The sequence below is a fragment of the Scleropages formosus genome, chromosome 13, assembly GCF_900964775.1.
Source record: "Scleropages formosus chromosome 13, fSclFor1.1, whole genome shotgun sequence".
NCBI lineage: Eukaryota > Metazoa > Chordata > Actinopteri > Osteoglossiformes > Osteoglossidae > Scleropages > Scleropages formosus.
In genome coordinates this window covers 13694931-13718994 of record NC_041818.1, presented here as the reverse complement: position 1 = coordinate 13718994, position 24064 = coordinate 13694931, and the positions used below count along the sequence as shown (strand labels likewise).

The 24064-nt window shown below is 44.5% G+C and overlaps 1 protein-coding gene across 3 annotated transcripts; it reads right to left on the bottom strand.

Moving 5' to 3' along the window:
• Positions 1–1853: 1853 nt before the first annotated feature.
• On the bottom strand, positions 1854–23508 carry LOC108928600 (NXPE family member 3-like). 3 transcript variants are annotated; one of them, XM_018742594.2, is made up of 6 exons: positions 23374–23508; positions 16221–16301; positions 14139–14974; positions 4064–4134; positions 3317–3520; positions 1854–2466 (listed from the first exon to the last, which is right to left on the bottom strand). In XM_018742594.2, the coding sequence occupies exons 2-6, from the start codon at positions 16287–16289 to the stop codon at positions 1934–1936; spliced, it is 1713 nt and encodes a 570-aa protein (XP_018598110.1). In that variant the 5' UTR covers positions 16290–16301; positions 23374–23508; the 3' UTR covers positions 1854–1933. The 3 variants fall into 3 exon arrangements, with proteins under 3 accessions (XP_018598110.1, XP_018598109.1, XP_018598108.1); XM_018742593.2 differs by lacking the exon at positions 23374–23508 and adding an exon at positions 18029–18391; XM_018742592.2 differs by lacking the exon at positions 23374–23508 and having other exon boundaries at positions 16221–17114.
• Between the last annotated feature and the right edge of the window lie 556 nt (positions 23509–24064).

Genomic DNA, 24064 nt, shown 5'->3' with positions numbered 1-24064 from the left:
AAGGGAACCTTCATACCATCCATTTCAATACCCTGCATTGACACATATGAATTATATGCAGTCTTTTACATTTACATTTATTCATTTAGCAGATGCTTTTCTCCAAAGCGACGTACATCTGAGAAAATACAATTTATACATTACATTAGGAGAAAGAGAGACAAAGTTGCAGACATGTGATTCTTAAGTAAAGTTAATTTGCTTCTTTCCACTTTATGTACCGATGTTCACCACACAAGTAGATGCATAAAACTCAGAATAGACGAATGCTGATCACCTTCCTACAATTTTTTTTTGAGATATGCCAACATTTACATACAACATAAGAGTAACGGCTGTGTACAGGGTTATCTGGGAATGATCATGAAGTTATGGTGCACGAACATTTAGACAAAGGAAGGAAATTTTCAGACAAAGGAAGAACACCAGCAAGCATAAAAGATTATGCAGCACCAGTCTCTCTTAAAATTTTTACTGGTATCTGATCCTTGCCAGATTGTGATACTAACCCATCTAGAATAAATGGCTGGTAGCAAGAGTCAGGATTCTGCTTAGAAGTGTTACTCAGGGTTACCCTCTTAGTTTTGATTCAAGTGCTGATATTTCTGCTTAAGATCTTAAAATCAGCAATAATGTGATGGACTTTGAGGCAGTAGAAACATTTACAATGTTCATTGTCTTGTGTAGAAACTGATTCAGAATGGCTGTCAATTCAATTCCTTTACAGGATTGTGGGAAACATTAACAGCTGAAGTTAAAACATTTTGTGAGTTAAGACAAACTCATCAACCAAAACAGCAGCTTTAGACAAGGAACCAACCTTTTGCTCATTTAGATACATAACTGTACGTTCTGGCAAACCACTCTTAAAATCTTCCATCAGAATGAACTGATGCAGTGAATCAAAGTCATTCACTTTACTAGCTGTGACATGTGGACAGATCACCAGTGATGTAATCTGGGGTCACACGGTGTTATCGGTCTTTCAGCATGAGACACCCTTGTCCATGTGACCTGTTCGGGGTTAATCAGGCGCCAGCCAGCATCCAGGTAGCACTCCTTCTCCTAATCCACAGCAATCTCTCTGCTGCCTTGGTAACAATTTCTATAGCCTTCTGCCTTTGGATGCTTGTGATAGGCCTGCATCCTCTTCAATGGCTACCCACTTTGCCCTCCATCATTCTGAGCAGTAGCGTTGCTGCCTCACCACACCTGGGTAGTGTGAGAAAATGTGGGTTTGATCCCTCGCTCAATCTGTGGGGAGTTTGCATGTTCTCCCCTTTTCTTTGTGAGTTTCCTCTGGATGCTCTGGTTTCCAAACAAAGTTCAGGTGAACTGGTGACACCAAAATTTCCCATAGTGTGTGTGTGCGTGTATGTGTGGCTACCCTGCGATGGGCTGGTGTTCCCTTCTCCATAGCCTTGCGCCCAGTGCCTCTGGGATAGGCTCTGGTTCACTGTGACCCTGCTCAGGACAAATGGTTACTGAAATAAGATTGAGAGATAAATCTTATTTTCGACTATTCCACCTTGCTGGCAATCACTGATAACAGCAGTTACTGTAATAACTCTTCCTTTCATTTGTAATAACATCATATACATGTTCAGTTTTGTAGTTCTCAAATAAAACACTTTTGTAGATTGTCTACAATAAAAATATTTCTCTCTAGAGAGAGTTTAATGACATTTGTTTATTTCAACGTGGGGGTTCGGATCCTGCTTGGGGTGCCTTGCGACGGACTGGCGTCCCGTCCTGGGTGTGTCCCCTCCCCCTCCGGCCTTATGCCCTGTGTTACCGGGTAGGCTCCAGTTCCCTGCGACCCCATATGGGACAAGCGGTTCTGAAAATGTGTGTGTGTTTATTTCAACATGTCAAATCGAGGTGGCGCCATGTCAAAATGGCAACACAGAAACACCCATCCGCAAAACATCTTTTAATGGGGGCAGACAAAGGACAGGAAGAGGTTCACTTCATTCTGAATCACAATGGCAGGTGGGTGGATGTCATCAGGGGAGTAGTGGCAAGATGTCATTTGCCAAACATCCATTAGGACCACAGGCAACCCTCTGAACATGGCCCTCAGGACAGAGTCCAGCTGCCAGGAGAGCCAGTCGCTGCCATACACATCCTTATAGCCAGTGTTGGCTGACTTGATGACAACCAGAGTGTGTGGTGCCCGCTGCAGAAGGGACTTCACTGCTCTGCGGATGATGGCTATGCGCCGCACAAACAGGTGCACGGGGTGCGTTGTGAAATGTGCCCAAAGGTTGAAAGCAACGACTGTGTGCTCCCCACCTGCCAGGTCTTTCAGCTCATTGGCAATATAGTGCAAGTCAGCCATAGGCGTCTTTGTAGTGCGGAGGGGGAGCCCATGTGCACGCCAGGTAATGTACGTGTTAGTCTGAGAGTTCACCATCAACAGGGGGCCTGACTTCTCAGAACTGTGACGCTTTATGGGTGCCAGCTCTGGGGAAAGATGGAGTTGTCAGTCTCTGAGTCAGAGTAAAGGAGGAGAAGAGAACAGAGGAAAAGGGTTGAGGAGAGACTATGCTGAAGACACGAGGGACAAAAACAATTTTTCAACAGGTTACATACCTGTTCTGAGAAGCAGCACAGCTGCATCTCCTTTTCATTTTCTCTTACTACAAGCATGTGGTCTGGACATAAAATGATGCACTACAATTATTGTAAAGGCTCTCAAAATATGCCTCCTGCTTTTTTCAGTATGATTATTATTGCCATCAAGGTACTGTTTGACGAGACTTTTCTTCATCATTCATGCACCTTTTGATATATGATATGATATGATATATGTTCACTTGGCCATAACAGTAGCTATCCCTGGAATAGTATGTATTAAGTTTGTGTGATTTAGAGGTCCTAGTTGAAGAGGGCGATGACTACGGTGATCTTTGACTGTCAAAAACTGGTTTGCTAGACAAATCTGAGGAGTCTTGAAATAAGTGTTCATGCCCAAAATCAGGGGGTGCGGTGGCACAGTGGGTTGGACCGCAGTCCTGCTCTCCAGTGGATCTGGGGTTTGAGTCCCACTTGGGGTGCCTTGTGAGGGACTGGCGTCCCGTCCTGGGTGTGTCCCCTCCCCCTCCGGCCTTACGCCCTGGGTTACCGGGTAGGCTCCGGTTCCCCGCGACCCCGTATGGGACAAGCGGTTCTGAAAATGTGTGTGTGTGTCCAAAATCAGTTCTCATGTAAAATGTTATAATGATGATTTCACTGCAGTAATGATCAAAATACGAAAAAATAAAAAAAACACACACGCTGCTAAAAAACATCTGAGAGTAATACAGAATCTCACCTGGTAGTGTTTTTCCTATAAACTCAAACCACTGGCGCAATGTGGAGTCTCCCATCATATGCACCTCCTTGCCTGTGAGGCAGCGGCGCATTTCTTCCCTGGGAAACTCCTTCATGGCACACACTTGTGAGGTCCATTGATCCTTGAAAAAGAACCCAGAAGGTACTGGTGTGTCCAGACCTCGAATGCATCTTTTGGTTTCCCCTACAAACCCAAAAACATTACAGATTCAGCAGAGCTCCAGAAAACAACCACACAGTAATCTATCTGCAAGTTATGGATTTTTAAAGTTCTGAGTGGTTACTTTACAAAAGATACACAAAACAGTACAGAACAGTAACACAAAAATAAGAGTGAGCAGAAGTGGACAATGTTCATTTGTATAGAACAGCATTATAAAAAGATCTGTTAAATCAGATGGAAAGTATGAGACAACTGATATACCACTTTTTTATGACATATGTGAGGAGGTTTCACAGCCTGGTTTAAAGAGTCAGGCAGAGTACAAACATATTTATGAAGTTGGTGCTAAAATTCAACCTAAAACTGCTTGTAAAAGGTGTGCGCACGTATGAACGTATGGATACGTAGAATTCTAGGATCGGGAGAACGCCGTAACAGGACATTTCTCAAAATGTGGGCGGCTTTCCACTTAAAGTGCATGCAACAAAGTTTTTGGGGTGTGTATGGTAAGTTATGAGGAGAAAAATAAACTGTTTTCATATATAAAAGAAAGCACAGACTTACTTAAATTAGCTTCCTGTGATAAGACCTTGATAACAGGGCTTTGCCCTGGTAGAACAACATTGGTGTGATTCCTGCAGAAACAAGAAAGTTTAAATTGCATTTTTCCTGCTAGTAAGTACAATCTCAGCCAGAAATATTGGCAGCCCTGTACTCAGTGAGTATATCCATCCTTGTGTACCTTCATAAATTATATGAACTGGGTTTGTTGGATGGGCAAGGTGTAAGAATTACAAAACATGACTTGGCAAGTATTGGAGAGTATTTGTAGAGAAGCATTCTTCATAAAAGGTTGGATAAGTGAAATGAAATCATAGCAGATGCCACTTTGAAATGTAAATAAGTCAAAAGACTGAGACTCAACAAGCACAGTCTCTATAATCAAGTCAATCAATGTGAAAGAAGAAGACAACTTTATATCCAGCTACTAATAACAATTGCAGGTGGTTTGCAAGTTTGATTTTAGGGATGTTTGTAATTTATACTTTAAATTTTTTTCAAATGTAAAAATGTAATTTATTTTTTACATTTACTTTATATTAATATAAAATTTTGCTGTGCCCCTTTGGAAACATTTGTATTCTGGCATGAACTGCTCCTAAAATGTGGTGTGATCATTACATTATAACAATCAGGTGATTAAATAAATCACACAAACATTTGTTAGAAATATTGTCACGTTCCACGAGGTCACAGGCGGCGCCACTCAGTGCCGCCAGGGAACAGCCACGTATCACCTCACAGTCTCATAGGACACGGAAGTATAAAAGGAGCCAGCGGAGCAGAACCACTTGCGGATTCTTAATCAGCGGTTCTATTGTGCTCTCTTGGCGATTAGTAGTCTCTTATTCCTTCAGTCTGTTTCCTAGGTGTTTGTGTTCCAGTCCCGAGTGCCCCTCCTGTCAGTTCCTGCCTCTTGTTCTCCAGTCCTGGTCCAGTGTTCCAGTCCGGTATTTCGTCACGTCTCGGGGTTGCGGTCATGCTCACAGAGTAGCGTTTCACTGTTCACCGTAGTTCAAACACCGTGTATGTTTCACTTCCACCGAGTGTCTTACAGTACGCACAGTGCACTTTTAACATCACCCTGCACGTGAGGTCATTTTACGCTTCGTCCGTGTTCAGACGTAATAGCAACGCCTGTCCGGACGCTACAAATAGAAAATTTTCTGTCTATTACAAACACGCTGTAATGATGACGTATTATGGTGGAGACTAAGGGGTTGCTCCTCCCCTCGGTCCTCTCTCCCGCGCGCGCGCAGGCTGATATACTTGGCCGTGTACACATTTTGTACCTCGCACGTTTTGGAGTTTACTTTAATGTTGTTTATTTTATTGTAAAGACAGCTGTGTGAAATATGTCATCCATAGTTGCCTACAAGATATTAAAAAGAAGAGCTTCCTTTTTTCCGTGTCCGCCTGGGTTTATATAATTATACGCCTTTCTGGAATCCACGTGAGGATCTGGGCTAACTCATTAGCCAGATCGTTACAAATGGCGCCCGAACTGTGAATGAACACCCTCAGAAGGAAAGGTTTGGACACTGGACAGTGAGTATATTTGGAGTATTTCTTTGGTGGATGACGAAGGAAGCAGGCAAACTATTTTTGGAATTCGACTTTTTTTTCCTTGCCTCGCGCATGTTGGCTAGCAGATTTCTAAAATGTTGGAGGATGATATTATTGAGCCGGCTTCAGGGCCCTGGGCGTCCCCGATCGTGATAGTGGAAAAGCCTGGCACAGAGCCGAGATTTTGTGTGGATTTTAGGAAAGTGAACAAATGTACAGTGAGGGACTCCTATCCGCTGCTGAGAGTAGATGACTCTTTGGATTTTTTGGCACGCGGTAAATTCATTTCAACTCTAGACCTTGCACGAGGTTATTGGCAGGTCTCGTTGGCTGCAGATTCGAGACCAAAGACAGCTTTTATCTCGCACAAAGGGCTCTATCAATTTAAAGTAATGCCTTTTGGATTGTCAAATGTGCCTGCGACATTTCAAAGGCTAATGAACACTGTCTTGGCAGGGCTCACACACACCTGTTGTATGGTGTACCTAGATGATACAGTTGTTGCTTCACCAACCTTTGACCAACACCTGACAGAACTCGCTAGTGTATTGGGGCGTTTGGCGGCGGCTGGCCTTTCGTTGAAGCTGGCTAAATGTCATTTTTGTACGCCAAACCTTTGTTACTTGGGTTACCTGGTAACCCCAGGAGGCATTGGTCCTGATGAGAGTAAGGTTGCTGCAATCAAGCAGTTTCCCACACCGAAGACGGTTAAAAACATGCGACAATTTCTTGGTATGACAAGTTACTATCGTAGGTTCATTTCAGGGTATGCTCGTATCGCTGAGCCCATGTTCGCTCTTTTGAGGGAGGATGCCCATTTCACGTGGTCTCCTGAGTGCCAGCAGTCTTTTGATCACCTGAAGCAGCAGTTGACTAGGGCACCAGTACTTGTTTTACCTAATTTTGGAAAGCCTTTTACAGTTCATACGGATGCTTGCGATGTTGGCCTCGGGGCCGCATTGACCCAGACTGGGGAAGATGGCTTGGAAAGGGCTGTTGCATTTGCAAGCCGCACAGTTCACAAGTCAGAGCGCCTATATTCCACTTCTGAGAAAGAGTGCCTCGGGGTGATTTGGGCTCTCGAACACTTTCGTCCATATATTGAGGGCTCTTATGTAACAGTTGTTACGGATCACAACAGCTTGAGGTGGCTGATGTCAAGGTCCTCCCCCTCAGGGCGATTAGCTAGATGGTGCCTACGACTACAAGACTTTGACTTTGAAGTGGTCCACAGACCAGGCTCTGCAAATTTGGTTCCAGATGCCCTTTCGCGGAACCCTGCCTGTGATCCTACCGAGCCCGTAGACCTGTTGCCAGCATATGCCACTATTGGCTCTTTGAACCTCAGACGTCAACCACTGTTAATATTGGAGGACAAGCAACAGCTTAAGTCGCTCCAGCAGGGTGACCAGGTAATCGCATCGCTGTTCACGGAACTGGAGAGCGGATTCTGTGTGGACTCAGCAGATTTTTGCATTCAGGACGGTTTGGTTTACTTCATGGACAAGAGGGCTTCCTGCCGGCTTCATCCTCTTAAGGCCCTGCGTTTCTATGTGCCGGGACTCCTCCGAGGTACCTTACTGAGATATTTTCACGACCACCCGATGGGGGGCCACCTAGGCATTACCAAAACCCTTGGGCGCTTACAGAGACGAGTCTATTGGCCAGGTATGAGGGGTGATGTCAAGAGGTATGTCCAGTCCTGCGTGACCTGCCAGTTGTCCAAGCCAGCCAATCAGAAGCCTGGAGGCTATCTGAAACCAGTAGTCGCTACATATCCATGGGAGTTTGCTGGTGTTGATTTCATGGGTCCCCTCCCCAGATCCGGTCGTGGGAATGAATACATTTTAGTTTTCATTGACTATTTCACGAAGTGGGTGGAAATCTGTCCAGTTCGAGAGGCTACAGCGGCGACTGCGGCCCGCAAGTTTGTCTCTGAGGCGTTTGCGAGACATGGCGCTCCTGCGCACCTGGTCTCTGACAGGGGTGTTCAGTTTGTGAGTGATTTCTTTGAGGAGGTTGTTGCTGCCATGGGCTCAGACCACAGGCTGACTACAGCCTACCACCCCCAGTCTAACCAGACGGAACGAGTGAACCGTACTATTAAGACTGCAATCCGTGCTTATGTGGGGCAAAAACACAGAGACTGGGACCTCCACTTGCCGCTGATATCCTTTGCGTTGAGAACAGCTCCACACCAGAGTACGGGAGATATCCCAGCTTTTCTTTTGTATGGCAGAGACCTCAATACACCCCTTGATTTGTGGTTGTCACCAAGTCCTCAATACATGGCTGATTCTGTAGCGGACTACAAGGTGGAGCTCACTTCTGCCCTGAGGGAGGCGTATGATCATGTGAGGGAGTCCCTAGCGGAGAGCCAGTCCACACAGAAAAAAACATTATGATAAGAATCGGCGTGCCATCTCGTTCCAGGTCGGTGACTTGGTTAAACTGAAAGCCCACCCTCGGTCGGATGCCTCGGCGGGTTTCTCGGCCAAGCTTGCCCCAGTCTATAAAGGCCCATACAGGATTACCAAAGTTTTGTCTGAGCTGAATTACAAGTTGTCCAGGGTGGCGGATGCAGCTGATGGTGGTGTTCACCATGTTTCTAATTTGGATGACAAGGAGGACCTGGAGTGTTTGCCCCAGCAGTTGGCTGAGACCAATTTGCAGGAGCAAGAGGTCTGTGTCCCTGATGAGCAGGACGTATTTGGCTTTGATACCCTGTTTACGGAGCCGGACGTCCATGACCAGTTGCCGGCTGCTCCGACTATGGGGACACAGCCTCCCTCAGTTAATAGTCCTGTGGTCACGCCCCCTGTAAACTTTTCCTCACCCCATGCTGACGCTCACCTCCAGCACCCACAACTTGTGCACATGCACACACATCCGTATTCTCTTCGCAGTGGATGTGCTGGTGATTCCTGCCTCACATACACACAGCCCTTTCATACGGAAACACGTTCATTCTCGCAACACCCTACTCATCCCACACAACCTGCCCACACAGCTCATCCATACTTCCTCCGTCCTAGGCGCACACCAAGGGTTACCAGTGGATGGGATGTTAACAGATGGACAAACCCTTATTTTGCTTTACAATTTGAGTATTGACATGTTTCATGATGTTCTGTTTGTCATTTTGGGGTCTTATTGTATTTTGTTTGCGAAAGAAAATGTTTTTCTTTGGCTGGTCTGGAGACTAGCGGGTATTGAAATGTCTGAAGGGGTTATGGCTGCAATATGCACCACTTGTTCTTGAGATACTGTTCAGACCTGTGTGTTTCAAACCTTTATTGTAGTATCTTCTGTTTCAGTTTCTGCTTTAATAGTGTGAAGTTTGTGGAAAGAAGAAAAAAAAAAAACGAAAAGGATGCTGTTCTGGCTGTGTAATGTTGGGCTATGGTACTATGCTGGGCAACTGTCTTTACTTTCTTTTATGTGCCACTGTTTGTCTCTGTTATGCAGTGATGTGCTACAGTGAAGGGGTAAATGTTTGTTTTATTTCCATTGTGGTCTGAGGACAGCCCTTGTTCTAAGTGGGGGGGATATGTAATGATGACGTATTATGGTGGAGACTAAGGGGTTGCTCCTCCCCTCGGTCCTCTCTCCCGCGCGCGCGCAGGCTGATATACTTGGCCGTGTACACATTTTGTATCTCGCACGTTTTGGAGTTTACTTTAATGTTGTTTATTTTATTGTAAAGACAGCTGTGTGAAATATGTCATCCATAGTTGCCTACAAGATATTAAAAAGAAGAGCTTCCTTTTTTCCGTGTCCGCCTGGGTTTATATAATTATACGCTTTTCTGGAATCCACGTGAGGATCTGGGCTAACTCATTAGCCAGATAGTTACAACGCCATTTAAACACCTCTGCTGGAAACTCTGGACAAACCTTTAGGCAAATGATTGCTATTATAAGGAGCTGGGAGTCCAGATCAATGAGATGATGTTCAGCTGTGTGACTGAGTTCACCACAAAGTTTGTCTGTTAACAGATTCCGCTAATAACAATGCAATTTTTTTTGGCAGCGTATTGCAAAAAAATCTGAGTTTAAAGAGGGCCAAACTGAGTACGGGACGAAATCTATGTAAAATACAGAACACTGAAATAACTGCCACAACAGGCAAGTAAGAGTATTCTAGGAATAACTGAGACATAATGTAGCTGAGAAACACAAATGTAATAATATAATAATTATCTTAATGCACAGTATTTATGTGAATGGGAAGAGGAGAGTTCTGATTAAGACTTAACAATAATGCAGTTCTGCTGAAACTGTGTAGCTGAATAGAGAGCATTTAACCCTCCTGCTTGGATTAGTATATTGTTTTCTCGTATGTAAGTCGCTCACTAACTTGTGACAGCTGTCTAACAAATCATTCAACAGCTGCTTGTCTATTCATGAATGAGGATAAAACATTGACAGGGATATTTACTGACCATGTGTCAAATTTAATTGTGTTCCATGATACAGAAACAGAAGTCACTGATTCATATTACATTAATATATGAAAAAAAAATCTATATGACACATGACTGTTTACATAACAACACCCAGCATTTGTTGATGCAGAGGATGGCACACTGAACACGCAACACTTTTGCACCTTTGAGACACCTTGATACAAATAAGTAATAAGTAGCACAGTGGTGGAACAGATAAAGCTCTTGTCTTGTGGGTTCAAACCAGGGTTTGAATCAAGTTCTGCCTGCAATTTGCATAAGGTCTTCAGAGAGTTTCTCCTCACAGTTCAAACTCACACACACACACACACATTTTCAGAACCGCTTGTCCCATATGGGGTCGCGGGGAACCGGAGCCTACCCGGTAACACAGGGCGTAAGGCCGGAGGGGGAGGGGACACACCCAGGACAGGACGCCAGTCCATCGCAAGGCACCCCAAACAGGACTTGAACCCCAGACCCACCAGAGAGCAGGACTGTGGTCCAACCCACTCATTTCCTGAATAATCCAGCTGTTAACCACTTCTTCAGAAACCAAAAAAGAGAAACTGCAACTATTTACATGTTTTTCACCACAATTACTGTTTCCAAGCTAAATAAATTTTTTGTTCATACAATCCCACCTGCAAAGGTTTCTTTTATTAATACACACACACTGTCTGAAACCACTTATCCCAAGCGGGGTCACAGCAAACTGGAGCCTAACCCTACAACACATGGTGGAAAGCTGGAGGTGGGGGGTACACACCCAGGACGGGGCCCCAGTCCGTCGCAAGGCACCCCAAGCAGGACTCAAACCCCAGGGCTGCCAGAGACTGGGACCCGGCCAAACCCGCTGCACCACCACACCCCCCTGTTAAAAACAGCTTATCGCAATTTACTGATACTTGTAAACTTATTTGCAACTTGCTCTTTCTGTCTCACGAAAAGAAAAGAGCTTCTGTTTGAGATTTTTGGAGTTAAGAGCAATTTTCATATTTCATTATATTTTATGTTTAAATTCTTTTTTCCTTGTACTCTACAAGTAAATGCTGAAATTAATAATTTGTTATTTTATAGTTGGTATTTTTTAAGGTTTGCTCGATCTATAGGGGGAAAGCAAGCTATCCACACACACACACACACACACACACACACACACACACACACACACACACACACACACACACATTTTCAGAACCGCTTGTCCCAGACGGGGTCACGGGGAACCGGAGCCTACTCGGCAACACAGAGCGTAAGGCCGGAGGGGGAGGGGACACACCCAGGAAGGGGCAAGCTATCCAAAGAATTTTTATTTTTGGGGGGACAACTATGCATGGAACTGCAACAAGTTCACCCTTTATATATTTTTTTTCTGTTGTTTTACATTCGTACAGTTTTGTACCTTGTGTTTTACATGTTTTTCTCATCTTTTGTCAGTTGAGTAATCATTTACATTTCGGTTTCATGTTTTTTTTCTCTCTTTCGCACCCACTGAACTTCCTGCCTCCAAACTGCGCCTTGAGAACCTTCATCTTACACTGTCAGGCACAATGTGAGAAATTAAACATTAGCTGGAAACATGTTGCTTTTTCTTTCAAAACACACACACACTTTCTGAACCGCTTGTCCCATATGGGGTCACGGGGAACCAGAGCCTACCCGGTAACACAGGGCGTAAGGCCGTAGGGGACACACCCAGGACGGGACGCCAGTCCATCGCAAGGCACCCCAAGGGGGACTCGAACCCCAGACCCACTGGAGAGCAGGACCCAGTCCAACCCACTGCACCACCGCACCCCCTTTCTTTCATAACAGTATTCAAAATAGGGTGAAATGAATTTTTTTCAGCTGGAATACCTGAACTTTGTATCGCAGTTTGTAATTAACGAATGTGATAAAGTCCGTTTTCCTTCCCTGCTGCACGTGGACTGTGCCAGGAGACTTCTGGCAGATTTACTTTTTACACACCTCCACAACAAGCAGATATCATGCAGATAATACCTGAACTTTGTATCCCAGTTAGTAATTAACCAATGTGATAAAGTCTGCTTTCCTTCCCTGCTGCACATGGACTGTGCCAAGAGACTTCTGGCAGGTTTACCTTTTAGACACCTCCACAACAAGCAGAAATCATGCAGATAAAAGTGGGAGGCTTCCCTAGTTCTATAACAAACCTTATTTCCAGTCAAAATAGTAACTACAGAATTGAACACATTAGGCTAATGGGCTGTAATGGAATCCGTTTTTTGTAAAATGCAATGTAATTTTTCCACTGTGGCCAGTTAAAAACAGACTAAGCAGATAATAAGTGTCAGTCTGCATTCTGACACATTAACAGCATTTGTCTGCCTTAACTGCCTGTTTGCCTTATTCTATTCTAACTTGTGCTATAATAATTTATAAAGATTCAGAGTGTGTTATCTTTAGAGTCAGTAACCTTAAGTATTCTTTAAATCAGCAATAATTGCACTTAAGCATTTCTTATATCTGTCAAGCTGGCTTTTGCATCTTTTTCAGGTAATTTTGATTCAGTTCTTTTGAGAAATTGCAGCTCAGTCACATATGATGAGTGCTTTGCATATAGGGAGCATTCACTATGAAGCTTTTGTCCAAAAGGAGGCTGAGACAGTGAGGGTTGATCTAATTCAGAGGATCTTTCATGAATCAAACAGTATTTATAGTAGAAATTGCACTGGCTCCTGACCAGTAACAACAAAAGTCACATTTATGATCTTTGCAGAATGGAGCCTCCTAACTTCATCTCTTACAAGCTACCCAATTATAAGAAACAGTCTGCAGACTGCAGTTGCTCACCTTCTCCCTACTATCCCACTCACCTACTACTTCCCAAGCAATTCTGTATTCTGTATTCTGTCTCCCTTGTGTGGCGCCAACACTTTTTCCCGGGCACTCTAAATACCATGGTCTTATCTGCATCATTACTCCATCTTATATGGTGTGAGCCAGGGCTTATATTTGAATGAATGAATGAAATTTTATTCATCCAAGACGGAAACTGAAATCAGTTTCAATTTTGATCAATTTCTATTCTAATTCCATATGCAACTACTTGTGTAATGGGAGCCGGGAAAAAAACAATGGTATTGAACTAATTACTGTACTTTGAGAAGTGCTTGTCTATATCTCTGTCTTTGGGTAAAATGCACTCTTGTTTATTCTGAAATGTTATGTTGCTTTGGAGAAAAGCATCTGTTAAATGAATAAATGTAAATGTCAGTAACATAACAGCTCTGTGCCTTGACAGGGAACAGAGCAGTGGACTCTGTCTCTTCCACTGAGCAGCTTAGAGAGACCAGGCTGGGAGGCAGTCCCTCCTTCTTGTTGAGCTGGGGTGCTTCTTGCACAAGCTTGTGGGTTCTTAGTACCTTGGCTGGTTGTCTGTTACAAATGACAAATCATAATAAAGAACCCACCAGAGCTAGAGCAGGATGTCTATTGGCAGACTGGATGAAGCTCTAGTGTGACATTTTCATTGGTATGCTAACTATTTATGAAAAAATACAAAATACTTAAAAAAAACCCTTATAACAGCAAAAAGTGTATTACCTTAACATTTGGAATTAGGGAGCCCATAATTTTTACACTACATGTCCAATTTAACTAAATATAGAAATAGTGAGTGCAAGGTAGCTACACATGACTAAAAATTAATTTCCTAGATATACTGTACATGTATAGTTCTCAGCCCAGGTCCAAGTGAAGAAAGGTATTTTCAATTTTGAGGGTTTTTATTACTTTCATGCTGAAGTTCAGGTTTTTGGCCACAATACTGAAAGATCACTAAGAACATCCTCAAAGATGGCAACAGAAGCTTAACTAAATTATTGAAATAATAACCTTAATATGTTATCAAAGAATTTGTGAGAAAATAAATGAATATTTAATTTACTCTCTTACACAGTTTTTTTAGGAGTATTAATTATTCTGGAGAATAGCTCACACTCCAAAAACAGATCTAGGCTTTTGATTAAGACCAAAGATGGTCTTGTCATCTGCAACATATTTAGAAGACACAGTTCTTGTTCAGCAGCAGAGGCTTACCTGTTAAGCACAGCAGATTCATTTTTGGAGAGATTTGCCTGGTACCCTCCCATGCTGTGGTAGACCAGGGCACTGCAGGGTAGGGAGGTGGGTCGACGACAGAACCAGATCTCCCCTGTGTATGGATCAGGATACTCACAGCAGCAAATACTACTGCTGACATTCAGGCCTGGACTTTTCATAGCATTGCACATGACAGTCTCCTTCTGGCCCCCATCTTCAAAATATCCATGAAAGAAGACTTTGTCTGGATCCTCCTCCCTGTATCGGCTCAAGATCTGGACAGCTTCGCTGGAGTGGATCAATCGGACAGATACGCGAGCAGCACCGGGCCACAGCAGTGCAAAGCTGACTGTGTACGTACCATTGTAGTGATCCACCACAGATCCAAAAGTGCTTGCTTTAAGTTCTGTATTGTACAATTTGGCCTGGAAGAAGTCTCCCCCATAAGTCTTAGGGGCTCCATTGTTCTTCCTGGCAACAATCATTACATTGACAAAGTCTCCGACTGTATAGGTCTCCTTCAGGTTGATCACAAAGAAGGAGCACAGGTACGGATCTGTGGTATCACTGAGGGAAGTAATCTCGGTGGACGGTACTGGCCATTTGAGCTCCTCCAGTAGGAAATCCCATTCTTCCTTACTGATGACAGTGATATTTGTGGATGGTGTTTTGGGCTTTGTAAAAACATTAGCAAAATGACTTGGGGTGTAAGGGAATGAGATAGTCCTTTCAAAGTTCTGGGATGTACAATTACTCATGGTGTGAGAACACATAGGCTGTGATACTCTAGGCACACTTTCCCTTCGGTTCCTCACATATAGATACCAATACACCTAGTAAAGAAAATAATGTAATAGTGTTAATGTAAGAGAAAATATTTCAGGTTACTTAATACCATGGACATTTATTATGTCATGGGATGCATCCTGGCTCCTAAACAGCAAGGGCATTAAACTTGCTGTTTTCTAATAAGGTGTACATTCCTTACATGTCCCTGCTTTCCACCCCAAGGGCTACATAGGCACCTGTCAAACATTGGGCTGTAGCAAGACAACACTGATCTTCTATTCTTTACTTCCGGGTGTCACTCTACTTTCAACACTTTGATTGTCTATTTCCTTCTAAGTTTAAACACTGAGCTCTCTTTTTTCACATATCCTGGTTCATGTTTGTTTTCTCAGTTACAGTTTACTAGAAGGAACATGCTACTCCAGACTCATTCTCTGTGCATCGAGCATCAAGGCAGAAAAATGTACTTTACCCTAGTGAGGTCTAGAGGAATCAAGTCTATAGAACCATTCATTTGGGGAAAAAATGAAATATCTACTTCAAGGTTTTCAAGAACTTGGTTTTCTTTTAATTTGTTCAGTTTTCAGTTTAACAGTTTTACTGTTCTACAGCAGTAAAGGTAGTGGTTATCCAAAAACAAAAAATATATGGGTTGTAAATATATTCTGATAATGGTTTGGCAAAGGGCATTTTCTGGGAAGTAATTTTGTTGTTAAAAAACATCACACAATGTCTCAACTCAATAACAAACATTAGATACGAAAACACAGAAAATTTAACTGACATACTGTATATTCGCACTCCTACATTAAGGGAAAACATAAACAACATTTAAATGCAAGCTACACCCCACAAAATAACTAAAAGTGGCGGAAGACTCGTACTGATGCAGTAATGACTGTGTACTGTACTTTATTCCCTTCTTTGTTTTCATATTACCCAATTAGAAATCCTTGTGCTCATTACAATGTTACCATGCATTTAGTAAGGGTATTCCCAATCCAATCCTCTGTCTGTTCCCGTTACAATAAATTTAAATAAGGTTTGAAAGCTATTAATTTTATTTAGCTGACTTCAGCACGACTCAAAATGATGGATTTTAATCTAGCATTTTTGCCATTATTTACCCATTTTTTATTTATAAGAACGGGGCATTTTGCTGGAGCGCACTGCTCAGGGGTATTGCACTACAGAAACATGCAAGAAAAACATCACGTAACTGATGAAAATGAACCCTTGCCGCTTGCGGAATATTTCAGAAAATATATTAAGACAAATCTATATACTTACAATTAAAGAAGTCAGACAAAATCCCAGCATTAGCCACTTGTTTGGAATTATCTTGCTGTAAATATTCATCTTTCCTGAAGGCTGAAAGGAAGCGCAATAGACAGAGAGAAAACTTAGTGTATATGTGTCGACACTCACTCTTCTCCGGGATAAATTTGACAGGAAGTAAATGGGATAGAAAGCGACACCTCTTTACGTATTGGGAGAAACCCTTTTTAAAAGGCACATGTGACGTCAAAAGATCTTTCCCGTTTAACTACATTTTGAAACGGCTTTTTCTTCGGCCACAGTGACACACACACCAAACCAACCCAACCCGTTTCTTCACCTTGTTGTTTCGTGTCCTAGGGTAGGGTAAACGGCTCCGCGACAGCCCAGTTTTAGGAAATATAAGTGAATTTTCCTTCTTACTTTATTCATACCAATTCCTGTCACCAAGACAAATTCCTTGTATGTGTGAACAATAAAGCTCGTTCTGATTCTGATTCTGATACGAACAAAACAAAACCTCCGACACTCCACATCGCAAACATAAGATAACATCTTCACATTTCATTATAACAACACCCTCTCTCAACATTAACATGACAGAACTTCACTTCTCCAGACATCTTGGATCACTACTAGTACGAAGAGTAATAAACATCAGAATTTAAAAGAAAATATAAATATCCATTCTGACAAAAAGAACCTGGGACTTTAAAACCCTTCACCAAAAAGTGGTTTAAATACAAGCACTTGTGCACCACGCCTACAAGAAAAAAATACCCCAGGCACTCATGCCAGAACCGCCACATTCTGATTTAGCTCCGTCATTAAAAACCATAAGCATTAATTTAACATTCATACTAAACACATGAAAATAAAACGTTGTAAATACACACACATTTTCAGAACCGCTTGTCCCATATGGGGTCACGGAGCCTACCCGGTAACACAGGGCGTAAGGCTGGAGGGGGAGGGGACACACCCAGGACGGGACACCAGTCCGTCGCAAGGCACCCCAAGCGGGACTTGAACCCCAGACCCACTGGAGAGCAGGACTGTGGTCCAACCCACTGCGCCACCGCTAAACCACTTGTCCCATACGGGGTCGCAGGGAACCGGAGCCTACCCGGCAACACAGGGCGTAAGGCCAGAGGGGGAGGGGACACACCCAGGACGGGACGCCAGTCCGTCACAAGGCACCCCAAGCGGGACTCAAACCCCAGACCTGGTGGAGAGCAGGACCTGGTCCAACCCACTGCGCCACCGCGCCCCCCAGACGTTGTAAATACTAAAGTATAAAATGTACAAATTAAAATCAATTATTCGAAGTTTTTCTAAACAAAAATCTCCATCCTCCGTCGGGTGGGACTCTTCCCCCTGCCCTGACGAACTGAACCTAGGGGGGCGACCCCACCCGAGACAAGTCAATAACTAATAAGCCCGAATGATCGGGTACCGCTATGGAGGAGGAGGGAGCATCTTCTCGGCCCTTCGGGGGGGTCGCAGTCAAGACCGGCACCCCCCGCGTAGAATCGGAGATCAACCCAGCCTCCCTCCTGCGCCTTTTCTTTTTCCTGCCTGGTCACTCCCACAAAGTCCCGTAAAATACCCGAGTGACCAGGTGTGTCTCTCTCCTGCCCGGCCCGGGACCCCAGAGGTGCCTACAGAAGGAGGAGGCCGTGCCACACTGGCCCCGGACAACCGCTCTCCTTACTTCAGCACCCGCCGCTGATCCCAGGTGCTCCACAGCGCCGCCAGACGAAGGCGAGGCTTCCACATAACAAACACAAGTGAATTAGTGTGAAAGAAATTATACTTGCTTTTCTGGAACCGATCAGCCGCAGAAGATCCGCACAAAACACTCAGACACGTAGAGATTTCTCACGACAACATCGGCCGACGCAATGTGAGAGCCCCAAACAGCTGGCTGTCTCCCCGACTTGCGTTGCCTTCCTTTTATTTGCAAGCTTATACACATACGTCATCATAAGGCATGGCAACACTTTCTAAACTTCCTTTGCGTCCGACAGAAAAGTGATCTAGTCCGGACAAAGTGCGTCGGGACGGATCGAAGGTGAACAAAATTTCTTCACACTTCTCTTTTCCCTACCAACACTTTCCATTGTGCATTGTGTTGAACACACAGCAACGTACACATTTTCTGAACGTCTTACCTCTCACATCACATTAGACTATATATTAACCACTTGAAAAAATTAACTGCTTGAACGTATTTTCACACCACACTAGAAAGCATGTGATGTCATGTGATGGAGCACAGCGGCTAGGCGCTTCACGGTAACTGGTATTTTTGGCTGTGGTTTCGAGTATAAGATTAGGGGTGCGGGGTGGGTTTGACCAGTTCACGCTATGTATGTGGCGGCTCTGGATCCGAGCCCTGCTTGTGGTGCCCTGAGGCAGGCTGGCGTCCCGTCCTGGGCGTGTCCTCGGCCCCACACCCTGCGTTGCCGGGATAGGCTCCGGCTCACCGCGACCCCGCTCGGCACAAGAGCGAGCAGAAGTTGGAACTGAATGAATCCCGCTCGCGCATATCTGCTGTTTGCGAATGGTGGCACCGCACGAAAGTTAGTGGAGACTCCGCTTTTCTCCTTTGCTCTCGGTTCAGTTGAACAGCTCAGGGTAGTAGCCCCTTCACGAGGCGCTTCAGCCTAGATTTAGTTGCTTGATTTTTGCAGTGCCGCCTCCGCTTTCCCGCAACGGGCGTTTGCTCAACACTTCCGCCGTGTGTGTGCTCTGGATCTCGAACGTGCTTATGCCTGCAAAGCAGTCTGGGCAATTCGTCTTCTGGTGGAACTCTGGGGTTATGGATTGAGCGACAGGGTGAAAAAGAGTCATGGGAAACCTTGACAAAATACCTTCTTACAGCGTAGTGTTCAGAGCTGCTGGCTTTGGATCAGAATGTTGCGGGTTCAAAGCCCGCACATATCGCACTTGCGTAAACTAAGTACTTTTCTTTAATTGCTCCAGTGAAAGTACCGAGCTGAGCTGTAAAAAATGGGTAAACAATTGAATTGTAAGCAACGTAACGTTGTTGTAAATGGTTTTGGAGGAAAGCGTCGGATAAGTGAATATAACGGAACGGAGCGTTTCCTGTATATCATTGATTGAATCTATCCCATGCGCATCATTAGCAGAAATATTTTACATATACATGTATAATATATATATTTATTAACTTTATTTAGCGAAGTTATTAATGCAATACACAATTAAAAACAAACATCAACAAATTTACAATCAAACAAATCCAAAACCACATTTCCTACAGATGGTCAACAAAGCTTACTAAAAAGCCATTACAGAGAATGCATTGTCAAGACAATAACAAAAGTCTCTTTCCCATAACAATCCCCCTTCCTGGCTTCAAAATATTTAACTGACATACGCCTTCCCCACACCAACATACCCATGAAAGGACTGTTAAATATAGAAATATTTTCTATATTTATTTACATTTTTAATCAAACAATTATTCCTGCACTAAATTCAAATTGTCCAATGAGACGGTGCAAGGGCTCGGAGTGTATCCCAAGACATAGCAGGGCACATCCTGCTGTTACAGTCACAGAGGAAAACACACACACACACATTTTCAGAACCTCTTGTCCCATACAGGGTCACGGGGAACCGGAGCCTACCCGGCAACACAGGGCGTAAGGCCGGAGGGGGAAGGGGACACACCCAGGACGGGACGCCAGTCCGTCGCAAGGCACCCAGAGGAAAACACACACACACAAATTCGGTAAACAATCTGAAGTATCATACTGCTGTAAATCGCTTTGGAGATATATAACGGGACCGCAGTTAGTTTTTCGCCGCCTGTAATTTGGAGAGGCTTTAAAAGCTGCCCGCTGCTTTGCTCTGATTGGTCCCTCGAAGGGTTGCTTTGCACGAGACGTACAGTTTGAGCAAGGCGGTACTGTTCGGATCTAGAGCACGTGTGCGGGACTATTCTTAAACCTTACTTTCAGTATTCTCGTGCTGCTTGGTTAATTAAGCCATTATCCCATTATTATTTTAATTATTAAATCAATTATTATTAATGGGATAATTAATAGTTCTGGTGTTAACTGTCCCATCTGATTATAGAATCAGAATCAGAATCAGAACGAGCTTTATTGCCAAGTATGTTCACACATACAAGGAATTTGTCTTGGTGACAGGAACTTCCACAGCACAGACAGAATGACAGTGGCAAGATAGATGAGAAGATAGAGTATGTGAATAGGGGATGAAAAATATATAAAAATATACAGTACCCAATATTATATACAAAAATAGTCACTAGTTACAAATGCAAGGGAGTGCGAGAAGAGATATGATGTGATAAAAAGTTATAAATATAAATATAAATAGCATTATGTATTGCACTGGTTTACTCTCTAGGGGAGAGATTTAGGTGTTCATGAGGTAGATGGCCTGAGGAAAGAAATTTTCCTTGTGCCTGGCTGTCCTGGTGCTCAGTGCTCTGTAGCGCCGGCCAGATGGCAAAGGTTCGAAGAGGAAGTGGCCTGGATGTGAGGGGTCTAGAATGATTTTGCTAGCCCTTTTACTGACTCTGGACGAGTGCAGTTCTTGGAGAGCTGGGGGGGGGGTGTGCCGATGATTCTTCCAGCAGTCCGAACTATCCGCTGTAGTCTTCTGATGTCTGACTTCGTAGCTGAGCCGAACCAGACAGTTATAGAGGTGCAGAGGACAGACTGGATGACCGAGGAGTAGAATTGCAGCAGTAGCTCCTGTGGCAGGTTGAACTTCCTCAGCTGGCGAAGGAAGTACAACCTCTGCTGGGCCTTCTTTACAATCATGGAGTCTATGTGGGGCTCCCACTTCAGGTCCTGTGAGATGGTGGTGCCCAGGAACCTGAATGACTCCACTGTTGCCACAGTGCTGTTCATGATGGTGAGTGGGGATAATGCTGAGGTGTTTCTCCTGAAGTCTACGATCATCTCCACCGTTTTGAGCGTGTTCAGCTCCAGGTTGTTATGACTGCACCAGACAGCCAGCTCTTGGACCTCCTGTCTGTAAGCAGACTCGTCACCATCCCGGATGAGGCCGATGAGTGTGGTGTCGTCTGCGAACTTCAGGAGTTTGACAGAGGGGTCTTTTGCGGTGCAGTCGTTGGTGTACAGGGAGAAGAGCAGTGGGGAGAGCACACATCCCTGGGGGGCTCCAGTACTGATTGTGCGAGTTTTGGATGAGAATTTTCCCAGCCTCACTATCTGCTGTCTGTCTGTCAGAAAGTTGGTGATCCACCGATAGATGGAGGTGGGCACAGAGAGTTGGGTTAATTTGGACAGGAGGAGGAGGACGCTTGCGGTGGAATGATGAAGAGCGCTTCTAGGTCGGGACAGCACATCTTCTTCAACGCTGTCACATCTGTACACCACCTTTCTTTCGTTGATGTAGAAGCATGTCCCACCGCCCCGTGATTTCCCCGCTGATTCCGCGTCGCGATCCGCTCTGAACAGCTGGAAGCCCGGCAGATGTAGCGCGCTGTCCGGGATGGCTTCATTCAGCCAGGTTTCCGTGAAGCACAGAGCAGCAGAGTTTAAGAAGTCCTTGTTTCTTTGGGACAGGAGGAAAAGTTCGTCCATTTTGTTGGGTAAAGAGCGGAGGTTCGCCAGATGGATAGGCAGCGCTGTTCTAGCCGCGCTTTCGGAGCTTGACTAGAGCGCCGGCTCGCTTTCCACGCTTGCGCGTCTTGGAGCGCTTGAGTAGCGCCGCTGCACCTCCGACGACAATGTCCAGCAAAACGTAAGAATAATCGAAAACCGGTAAAATATTGGCTGGTGTGTACTGCCGAATGTTCAGCAGTTCTTCCCTGGTAAAACTGATTGTAGGAGTATAACTAAAGACAGGGCAAACTAACAAAAACAGTAAAACAACTGCGGAGCTCCACACCGAGGCGGCCGCTCGCGGCGCCATCATGCAAGTTCCTGTAAGTTCCTGTAAGTAAGTTCATGTAAGTTATAAAGATGATATGTAAAAATACTGTGAGATCAAACTGCTCGTTGTGTTGGCTGACATGACATTTCGGTCACTTCGACAGGATGTTGCTACTTGGGACCAGTTTAGCAGAAGGATGGAAAGGAAGAAACAAGGAAATGTGCACTTCTGCTAATCTAAGACAACGCTTACACGGGGGAGGGGGGTCTATAACGGAAGACCACTTACTTTACTGTATAATATATCTTTAACAAACAGTCTGTAGTATAGCTACCCATGGCCCATGGCATGCCACGGCCCTCATAGAATGCCTATAGTATTCAAAATCAAAACAACTGTTTACCTTAAAAACGCTTTCTTTTCTTGGCTGAACCAGGTAAATGCGACATTTTCGTACACATTAGACTAGTCATTTAATTGTAATAATTATCACAGAACCATTTAAATTTTCATTAACTAGAATTTGGGTTAGGGACTTTCCGCTGTGACGTTCGTTGCCAAAAAAACAGACATATTACCTCACGGAGTGCGTAACCCCTCGAAGAACTCCTCATTTTCTTTATGAGCTTGTTCACCCAACAAACTCCAAAGCCGCACATTACAAATGTTTGCATAATATAACAGAAATGGAAGTAATAACTGAAAAATGCCAGAGCTGTAGTCTTATCTTTAATGATCAATTTAGAACGCGCAGTATTCTCCACGTAAGATTAAGCCGCGTAACTTTATAAACTTTTGCTGCACGCTTCGCTTAAAAGCCAGTTGAGTTATTTGCGGAGTGATTCATTTCTGATACATTTTCTTTTGGCCGTCCAGTTCTCTCTGCTTCACTGTGCGAATCTGCGTGGTCGATACAAAAAAATTACGACGTCACGTACAGTACATATTATGACAGTTTTACCTCTCGCATTGTTGTCGCAACACAGAGTACGTTCAAAGAAAACACACACACACTTTCAGAACCGCTTGTCCCGGAGCCTACCCAGTAACACAGGGCGTAAGGGGACACACCCAGGACGGGACGCCGGTCCATCGCAAGGCACCCCAAGCAGGACTCGAACCCCAGACCCACCGAAGAGCAAGACTGTGGTCCAACCCACCGCGCCACCGCGCTACCGCACCCCCTCGAAGTAAAAACGAAAGTTCTATTTACTACTATTACACAAGCCTAATTCACTCAGGTCGTGATTGTGTTTACCAGCAACGTTCCGGTCTCCGCTTGTCAGACAACTTCTCCATTAGTCCCTCCGATCACTTTTGATGGATAGAGTGATAAGGCAACGCGTTCGCGTCCCCGAGCGCCACCACGAATGCCCTGCGCGATCGCTGCAGCCTTTCGCCACCCTGGCGTAGGCTGCATGGTAACTGTCCTCGCCCCTTTCGTCTCAACTTCCTGCTGTAGCCTATACATGGCCATGGGAATGATCATCTGGTATTTTTAGACTTCGGCTAGATTTGCGACTGCTCCAATCACTTCATGGACAACTAAATGCCTCCTGGGGAGTAAACTGGTGCGATAAACAGCGGTATTTATATTTATTTTTCACATCATATCTCTTATTTACGTTCCCTTGCATTGTATATAACATACCTGTACACACATACAATTTGTAGTGTCTATTTTGTATATTGTGTACATTATACTCTATATATATTTTTTTTATCTTTTATTAGCCCACTCTAGGGGGGCGTGGTGGCGCAGTGGGTTGGACCAGATTCTGTTTTCCGGTGGGTCTGGGGTTCGAGTCCCGCTTGGGGTGCCTTGCGACGGACTGGCGTCCCGTCCTGGGTGTGTCCCCTCCCCCTCCTGTGTTGCCGGGTAGGCTCCGGTTCCCCGCGACCCTGTATGGGACAAGCGGTTCAGAAAATGTGTGTGTGTAGCCCACTCT

Bases quoted from the DNA above. Each gene is read 5' to 3' on its own strand.
- LOC108928600 (XM_018742594.2), bottom strand. From the start codon at position 16,289: ATGAATATTTACAGCAAGATAATTCCAAACAAGTGGCTAATGCTGGGA. The intron at 14,975-16,220 runs GTAAGTATATAG...TTTCTTTACTAG, and splicing joins TTTGTCTGACTTCTTTAATT to GTGTATTGGTATCTATATGT. The intron at 4,135-14,138 runs GTAAGCCTCTGC...TTGTTTCTGCAG, and splicing joins GAATCTGCTGTGCTTAACAG to GAATCACACCAATGTTGTTC.